General features: G+C 57.4%; 1 protein-coding gene across 1 annotated transcript; it reads left to right on the forward strand.

The window, feature by feature from the left end:
• The first annotated feature begins 6 nt into the window (after positions 1 to 6).
• On the forward strand, positions 7 to 3808 carry FEV (FEV transcription factor, ETS family member). The gene is made up of 3 exons (XM_010713627.3): positions 7 to 459; positions 1330 to 1404; positions 3080 to 3808. The coding sequence occupies exons 1-3, from the start codon at positions 408 to 410 to the stop codon at positions 3589 to 3591; spliced, it is 639 nt and encodes a 212-aa protein (XP_010711929.1). The 5' UTR covers positions 7 to 407; the 3' UTR covers positions 3592 to 3808.
• The last annotated feature ends 4972 nt before the right edge of the window (positions 3809 to 8780 follow it).

The raw sequence follows: 8780 nt of genomic DNA on the forward strand, positions 1-8780 counted from the left end.
CGAGCCCCGCTCGCAGCCGGGATGGCAGAGCCGTGTTTGCGAAGAGTTAAGGAGGCGGAAGAGGCAGGAAGCGGCCCGAGCCTCTCTCCATAGAAACCCGCGGCCGTGATTAAAGTCTGATGCGGGCCCGATAGCGGGCTGGGTTGGGAGGGGGGTGGGGGGGTTGGGGGGGACAGCGCCCGCTTTAATTACAGCGGAGGAAATTGCTGGAGCCGGGGCCCCGAGCCCCTGCGAGTTGCCTGGAAACTCCCCCTCCTCCCCGCCTCCCTCGGCCCCTGCCCGTCCCCTGCCCGTCCCGCTGCCATTTATTCGCCATCAGCTGCTCCCTGATAAAGTGGAATAATAATAATAATAATAGGGGCAGGAATATTAAAACATGCAGCCCGCGGGCCGCCCCCACAGCTGCCATGAGACACGGCGCCGGAGCGGTGCCACTGCTGCTCAACATGTACCTGCCAGGTACGGGCGGACCCCCCCGCAACACAGCGCACCCCGGCCCCCGCCCTGCCCCGGCCCCTGCGGCACCAACCCTTCCTCACGTACCGTCCCTTCTGCTCTTGCAGTTTTTCACACCTGCACACCCTTCCTCCCTTCCTTCCTTCCTCCCTTCCTTCCTTCCTTCCTCCCTTTCTTCCTTTCTTCCATCCTTCACCCATCTGCCATCCCGCTGCCCTTCCATCCAGCCAGCCATCCTTCTGTCCTTCCAGCTCATCCTTCCAACCCATCCTTCCATCCACCCACCCACCCCACCCACCCATCCCTCTTTCTGTTGCCTCTGTCTATCCACCATCCCTTCCGTCAGCCCATTTTCCCATTCTTACCCATCAGCTGCCCCTCCATCTGACTCTCATCTTCCCTTCCCTCCTTCCCTCTGTACACCCATCCATCCATCCATCCATTCGCCCATTCATCCACTCATTCATCCAACCACCCACCCCTCCATCCAACCACCCATCCATTCATTCACCCACCACCACCCCTTCTTTCCATCCACCTCTCTCTTTCTTTCCCCACTCCCCAACACCCTTCCTTCACTTCCATCCACCCGACCCTCCGGTACTCCGTCCATCCACCCACTCTTCCATCCCATCCATCCTATCCACCCCTTTCACTCTCCCCTCTCTTCCTCCCATCTCCCTACCTCAGCCTGCGGGATTTTCTATTCCTATATAAAAGCTTCCCCGCTCTGTCAGAAATCGGATTTCCTTTTTCCTGGACGCGTTTCCTGGCTTCACCACAGCGGTGAGGTGGGCGAGGGGGAGCGGCCGGGGGGTCACAGTCCCGCCTGGCCCCAGCCCTCCCCACACCCGCACCCCTTTTTTCCCACAGATCCAGTGGGGGAAACTTTATTCAAAGACGGCAAGAACCAGGCGTGGGGATCCCTCAACCCGGGTGTGCAGAAAGGTAAGAACACCGAACCCTTTTCCCACTCCTTGTCCCAGGAACCTGCCTCTCTCCCTGGAATCCTCTTGCAGCAGGGTCTCCTGGGGCACTTTCCCCTCTGCATGTCCCATCCGCTGGGGTTTCCCATATGGTACACGATGTCCTGGTGCTTGCTGCCTCAGGATGGGGCTAGTTCACTGGGAGCTGAGCTCCCAATGGCCATCCCAATGCACAGGTGTGGAATCCCAGCTCGGGTCCACACAGCACTCTGGGGACACCCGATGGGTGTATGGAGCCCATTCTGGGAGTGGGGAAATGGGGGAACCACCAGGGAGGGAGCTGCTGGGGCTAGGGCATGGGATGACCAGGAGAATATGGATCTAATGGGGTCCACCCATCCTTTGGGAAAAGCCATCGAGGGATGCAGGGGAGCAGCCCTAGAGTCACTGGACATAGGGCTGATGTGGAATGGGCACCAAGTGTTTGGGACATGTTTCACCCGCCTAGCAAGGAGATGAATATCATGGTTTGGAGGGGTGGGAGATCAGTAAAGCTGGGGCTGAGGGTGTCCTTTTGCCTCTGCATTGTGGACTCTGCGCAGCCGTGCTCTGCATACTGCACTGCGTGAGACCCCTTTTGGGGTCACTGGAAGTTTCCTTGGGGAGGCACAGAGGATGAAGCCCTGCCACCCCACCTGGCTGCTTGTGTGGGGTGGGGCACACAAGCCTTGCTCAGAAGTCTGCAGAGAGGGCTGTGGGGATGGGGTGAGGACTGTGAATGCAGCACAGAGATGAGAAATTCCCCATTTTGTTCTGCTGGTGATGGCAGAAGTGTCTGGAACATCACAGCCCCTGCACCGGGCTCTGGCTGTCTGCAGGGCTGAGACAACGTGTGCACTGTGTGAGATGTGAGTGCCAGGCTGCAGGGGAAGGAGGAACACATAGGAGTGCAGAGAGCAGAGGTGTGGGATATCGTGTGCCAAAATCACAGCCTTGGAAAAACCTGGGCTCACTTGCTTGGGTCAGGATGTCTGAACGGGATCTGACGGACAAGGGTAGAAGAGGAACAGCTGCTCCCTGGATCTGAGGATGGGAGCAGGAATGTGCAGGGGGAGCTGCATGGGTGTGAGTGTGGGGGAAACGGGGTGTGGATCTGCAGGGTGACTGTTCCTGCTCATCACCCTCGGGCTCTGGGACCCGTTCTGTTCTATCCTCAGTGCAGCTGTCTGTGTGCCTCACTGTGGGACACTCAGGTGTGCCAGGCTCTTTTGGGGACCGGCATCCAGCCTGGCACAGGGGCATGTTGAGCATCCTCAGTGCAGCCTGGAGGTGCAATGACCACAGAAAGGACAGTTTTCACCTGGAAACAAGGAATGTTTGTACCTGACCCTGTGCTGGGTCATCTGCCAGGGTTCAGCTCAGAGTGCTGTTGCATCATGACATCACTCGCCCTGTAGGGATCTCTGTCCCTGGAGATGGGCAGGGCTGAGCTATGGCACCAGCCTCATTTTGGGGCAGAGTACAAATGAGAAAATATGGGATGGGTCTAGGTACTACGCAAAAACATTGGAGCTGAGTATCCAAGCAAGCAGGTACCCACTGGGAAATGGGAAGGGACAGCAAGGCAGCAGTGAAGGTGGTTGGGACATTTCGTGCTCCTCCTGCTCTGACTGGGAGCTCTGACCTCTCTGGGGCAGGCAGTGGGCAGATCCAGCTGTGGCAATTCCTGCTGGAGCTGCTCTCGGACCGGGCCAACCTCAACTGCATCGCCTGGGAGGGCACCAACGGCGAGTTCAAGCTGATCGACCCCGATGAGGTGGCGCGGCGCTGGGGCGAGCGGAAGAGCAAGCCCAACATGAATTACGACAAGCTGAGCCGGGCGCTGCGCTACTACTATGACAAGAACATCATGACCAAGGTGCACGGCAAGCGCTACGCCTACAAGTTCGACTTCCATGGGCTGGCGCAGGTCTGTCAACCGGCTGCCCCTGATCACACCCTCTACAAATTCCAGGGCAATCTGGCCCCACTGCCCTTCTCGGGCATCTCCAAACTCAACCTCATGACCTCTGGGGTGACGCCGGCTGGTTTCTCCTACTGGCCTGGCTCCAGCCCATCTCTCTACCCTGGGCACAGCCTCCAGCCCTCGGCCCCATTCAGCGCCATGGCAGCCTCCCACCTCAACAACATGAACAACCACTACCATTAAGGCTTGGCAGATCCATCCCGTTGGTGTGGGGTTGGGGAGTTTGGTGGGGAAGGGTGGGGGGTGGGATGCTGCCCTGCTCCAGCTGCCCCTGGTGAGGTTTGGAGAGCAGTTATTCCCTGGCATGGGTGATTGGAGGGCAGAAGGCATCTATCTACATTTAGATTAAGGAGGGATCTTCCATGAGGGAATGCACAGGGATGCTTAAAGCAGAGGTAAATGGGAGGAGAAATCATGCCCCACCCCACAAACCCCCCTCGTGCTCAGCTCAGCCTCTAGCCCACCCATCTCCCAAAGGAGAGGGGTCAGGAGCTGGAGACCCCAGAAAGCCTAGCCCAAGGGTGAGGGATCCTCCTTGCAGCTCCTTGCTCTCTGCCTTCATCCTTACCTCCAGGGAACAAGGCTGGGTAAAGCAGGAGTGACAGCAATGCTGGGAGCCCAGGGCACCAAGTGGCAGGCCTGGTGTCCAAGGAAGTGCCCCCACCCTCCAGAGCAGGACTTTGGCCCAATGGATGGAGAGGTGCTGGGCTCTGCCAGCTGGGGAGGGATTTGTCTTCAATAAAATGGAGAGGTGCTGTGATCTGTGTCTGCTTCTATGTGCAGGGGGCTGCAATAGGGGCACTAGCCAGCAGAATCCCCCCTCCCCATTCTGAAACCAGAGCACTGTGGGGCTGGAATGCAGCCACCCTGCCTCATCCTGCACTCCTTCCTTTCCTCAATCACCACCTCTGGCTCTTACCTCCAAGAGATAGAGGGAACAACTGGTTTCTTGGGACACCCCTCTGGGGCAGCTGCAGGTGAGGGGAGCCAAACCTGGGAGTCCTCAGTGCCATAAGGGGTCTCTGGGCAGGTTGTAATGTTCATGGAACCAGGGCTGAGGGCAGATTGAGGCCGTGCGAGCGCATGGGGGAGGGCCAGCCCTTCTCCCTGTGCCCCCTTGGTCACAGCAGACACAGGAGGGATGGCTGTGCTGCCCTCTCTGCATTCCTCCAGGGTCCAGTCACTCTCCTGGTCCTGGTGGCATCTGCTCAGCCATGTCCTCTCTGCTCTAATCAGCTTAAGAGGGGATCCGACAGCAGCGTGTCTTCCAGGGAGGGCTCAGGCTGCAGTGTGGGGGGCCTTGGGGTCATGATGCAAGAAGCCCATGCCTAAAACAGAGGGATCAAGGGGAGACCTTCCTCTGCTGTCCCTGAGCCCTGCACAGGCTGGTCCAAGGAGGTCAACAGGGGAAGAAGAGAAGCTCCCTCCATGCCAGAAGCAAGAAGAACTCATGCTGGAGACCCCCACCCCCCTCTCCAATTTTGGCCTCACAAAGGTAAATGGTAGGAAGGGGCAGCTGGACATAGCTGGCTTCATCATAGCCAGGGCAGGGATATGTGCCCTCATCAGGGGAGCGGGCGTCAGGGCTTAGAAAGAGGCATGACGCAGGGGCAGGACAGGGATTAAGGGATGTGGGTCACTAGTAGCTCCTTGCCATCCTACTCCTGTCCCTCTGCCAGCACCTGCAGCAGGGAAGTTCAGGCGAGCCCAGCTCCTCGCTCATTCCCAGCCCTACAAGGGCAGCTCCCTGCTGGACCTAACTGTGCTGGGAAACGAAGAAAACACCACCCACCCTATGTGACGGGCTGAAGGCGTGCTTGGCTCCACTCTGAGCTCACCCAGGATCCCCCTGTTTGGATTCTCCCTAGAAGCAGGGATCATGCACTGAGGGGGGCAGACAGGAGGGAGGTGGAGTATGCATGCAGGACTCTCCAGCTATGGAGGATACAGTGCTGTCACCGTGGCAACCTGGAACGCTCCCATCCGCAGTCCCCGCTGGGAGCAGTTCCCTCCATGTGATGCTCAACGGAGAGGTCCAGAGCGTTGCCCCCCACTCAGCACAGCTGCCCTTCACCCTGCATCCCCCTGCCCCACCCCTGCAATAGCATTGCTCCCTTCTGTCTCCAAAACCACCGGTTCGGAGCAGACTGCAGCAAAATCCTACCAATGGCTGAGCGGGGCTGAGCCCAACACGTGGCATCGACCGTCCCCAGCCCTGACCGGGGGTGCTCAGCCCAGGGGAGTGACGTGGAAGCACCATTCCCAGCAATGGGGTGCATGGGCTCAGTATGCTGCAGGCTCCAGACTTACCTGCTGCCTCGGCTGCCATGCTGCTCCTTTCATTCATGCACAGCAGAAGGAGAATGAGTGCTGCCTGCATCCATGAGGATGAAGAGGAGCTGTAGGGATACACAGCTGCAGCCTATGCTCTGCTGCTCACCAAATGCAGCCCCAACCCTGGGTACCCTGTGAGGAACGAGGTGGGGAACAGGGTCCCAAAAGGCCTCAGTCTGTGCAGAGCACATTGTCTCAGAGCTCTTGGTGCTGCCTCTTCATTAAAGGCAGGAGGAGGGTTTTATTCTGCTATCATTTTATTTTATTTTTTTGTCTGTTTTTTTCTTCCTTCTGCTTAAGCAGCAAGAAGGAAGGACTAAGCCCTGCCCTTGGCAGGATAGGATGTGGACCCCTCACCCCAGCTCCCCCACATCCTCTCAGCCCCCCTGTAAGGGATGGAGGACCCCTCTCCCATTTTAGACTCATCACCATGTCTCATTTCTCATGCTGGGAAGAGCCTTTGCAGCACAGCTAGGTGACGTCTGCCTTCCTGCCCACACCTTCACTTCCTCTAGCTCTCCCTCTTCCCACCTCTTTTCCCCTCTCCACATGCCAACTGCTCTGCCAGCACCCCTGTGCTGAGCTGTTGACTCATGTCCTCTCTCCAGACACAGCCTTCCCTCAGCCTTGCTCCCTGCATGGGCCGCATTGCTCCTATCATTGCTTAGGGGGCTCAAGCCCTGGCAGCAGATCTAGGGCTGTACTCTGCTCTCAAAGCCACCCTGTATGCCAAGCGATGAGCCTGGCCAAACAATGTCTCCATGCACCTGTTCTGCAGACATCCAGAGGAAGGGAAGGAGCCAGCCAGTCCCCAGGTGTCCAGGCTAGGAGAGCATCTCCTGCCCAGGCAAGCACTGAGACCTTGGGCCGGATGCTGCAGAGGGCACAGGCTGGGCTGTGGGGAGGACTGGATTAATGCGCTAATGCCAGATTAAGCTGTAATACAGGACTTCTGACGAGGGAGCCCAGCCCTCTGCTCCCCCCACAACCCAGGGTCCTGCCCTGAGACACATCTGAGTACCCCTGGCTGTGCAGCCAGCAGCTGGAGTGACACGGACAGGAAGGCAGCAGCATCCAGCAGACCCCCTAGACCCCTACAGCTGTGACCAAGCCTCACCCAAACCCATAAGCCCTCCCCAGTTCAGTGGAGCAGCAGCAATTCAGAGCCACAGTAGATCCAGTGTCCAGACAGCTCCCATAGAGGCAAGAGAGATAGATCCCACTTCCATCTGCCTTGAGGAACCATCATCCATTGTTGCAGCCCAAGGCTGCAAGGCAGCGGGTTGTTGCAGAGCACTGGTCCCTACCCAGCCACACAGGCTAGAGATGGTTTCTCCCCATAGAGCAGTTCTGAGGAATGCTGCCAGCTCTTAATAGCCAGAGCACATTTTCCTTGCTTTCTGTCCATCATCAGGCATAGCTCACCAGGCTGGCTGCTGCCACAGCACCCCTCCTCTGTACCCTGCGTCATTGCCTCGAGCACACAGAGCATGCACCACAGGCAGAGCAGCAGGGCTGTGAGAGCACACAGGGCTGTTGCTTTGTGAACACTAGGCAGAAAAAATACCCTTTCGTTGGTGACTTACGCAGCTTGGAGAAGACACACTGCACACTAGTGGGGAGCAACAGAAATATGCTGCATCCTCAGGAGGGGTTGCACCCAGCAGCCTGTCCCTTCCCAGTAACGCCCCCGTGCCGGTCTCACCTCTACCTCAGTGGGAGCAAGGTGGGATCTGCATTCCCTGTTCTCCCAGCAGCCACACAGGTTGCTCTGGGGGAAGGGAAAAACAGACATTTCCTGTCAGCAAGGCTGAGCTGGTGATGCGTATTTAAATGCACAGGAGCATCTGAGCTTGTCTCCCATTCCTTGACATTTCCAGAGACTCCAAGGCTGTCTTCAATTACCAGTCTGCAATTAGCTCTTCCTAAATCCCCCAATGAGGCCCAGCACTCTTAATCAATGAAACACAAGGGAGGAGGGGAAGGACACAGCCTCTCTGCAGCTGGAAGCATTTTACATGTCAGGACTTGAGGCTGAAAGGACTCTGTTAGTGGCCCTATGGGGGGATCTGTAGGGTGGGAAACCTTGGTGAGCACGGGCACCTTGTGAAGCTCTGCAGTCAGGGTAGAGGTCCTAGGGTCTGCAAACAGCCCTGGATGAGGGTAGAGATGGCTGGTACCTTTGGATTGCATCCCCCATGAGGCTGAAAACCCCTCTTGCTAGGCTTCATCACACGCTGCTTCATCGCAGTGTACCTCAGTTTCCCTCTCTGTAAAATACTGGTAGAGAAGCATCAGAATTCCCCCAGCAGCCCCATAGGAGCTCTAATGGATCTGATCCCAGCTCAGTTTGAGACAGAACAGGTCAGAGCTGCCCCCCTCCTCAACACAAAAAAGGGGTACAGCCAAATTTGGGGTTAGATGAGGTTGTGAGTACATTTTGGCCCAGACAGGCCCCCACAAGGTCACACAAATGTCAATATAAAGAAGGGATCAGAGCATACAGTAGGAACAGGGAGGATGGGAGCAGCAGAGGTCTCAGTGGGTGCATGCAGCACAGAAAAGCTTTGCACAGCACCCTGCCAGCTCAGACCCCGTCACAGGGACATCTGTGCTGTCTTCCTGGCTGCACAGCTTTGCCTGAATGAGCCAGATTGGGCCTAATTAGCAGCTCTGCTGATGCACACAAAGGTAGGGAATCCAGCTTACCCTCCATGACCTGCAGAGCCAGCACAGCTCTTCCTAGCTGAGGAGAACCCAAGGATCTGGCTCAGAGGAGCTTCAAAGTGCTAGATGCAGACTCTGATACGAGGGCACATGCAAGGGATCCTGCTTGAGGAGCCCCAGAAAACTGAGCAACTGGAGGCATAGCAACCAGCTCTGAGAAACTCCACCCTGCTCCCTGGGGTCTGCAGAAGCACAGGACTGATAATCGGGCTAGCAAGATAGCTCCCACAGCCTGCTGCTGCCAGAGAGAGCAGCCTGGCCCTGCAGAGTGCAGGCAGGAAGGAGGGAGGGTGGGGTATCTTTAGGCAAAA

Source organism: Meleagris gallopavo, chromosome 7 (genome assembly GCF_000146605.3).
Source record: "Meleagris gallopavo isolate NT-WF06-2002-E0010 breed Aviagen turkey brand Nicholas breeding stock chromosome 7, Turkey_5.1, whole genome shotgun sequence".
NCBI classification, from domain to species: Eukaryota; Metazoa; Chordata; class Aves; order Galliformes; family Phasianidae; genus Meleagris; species Meleagris gallopavo.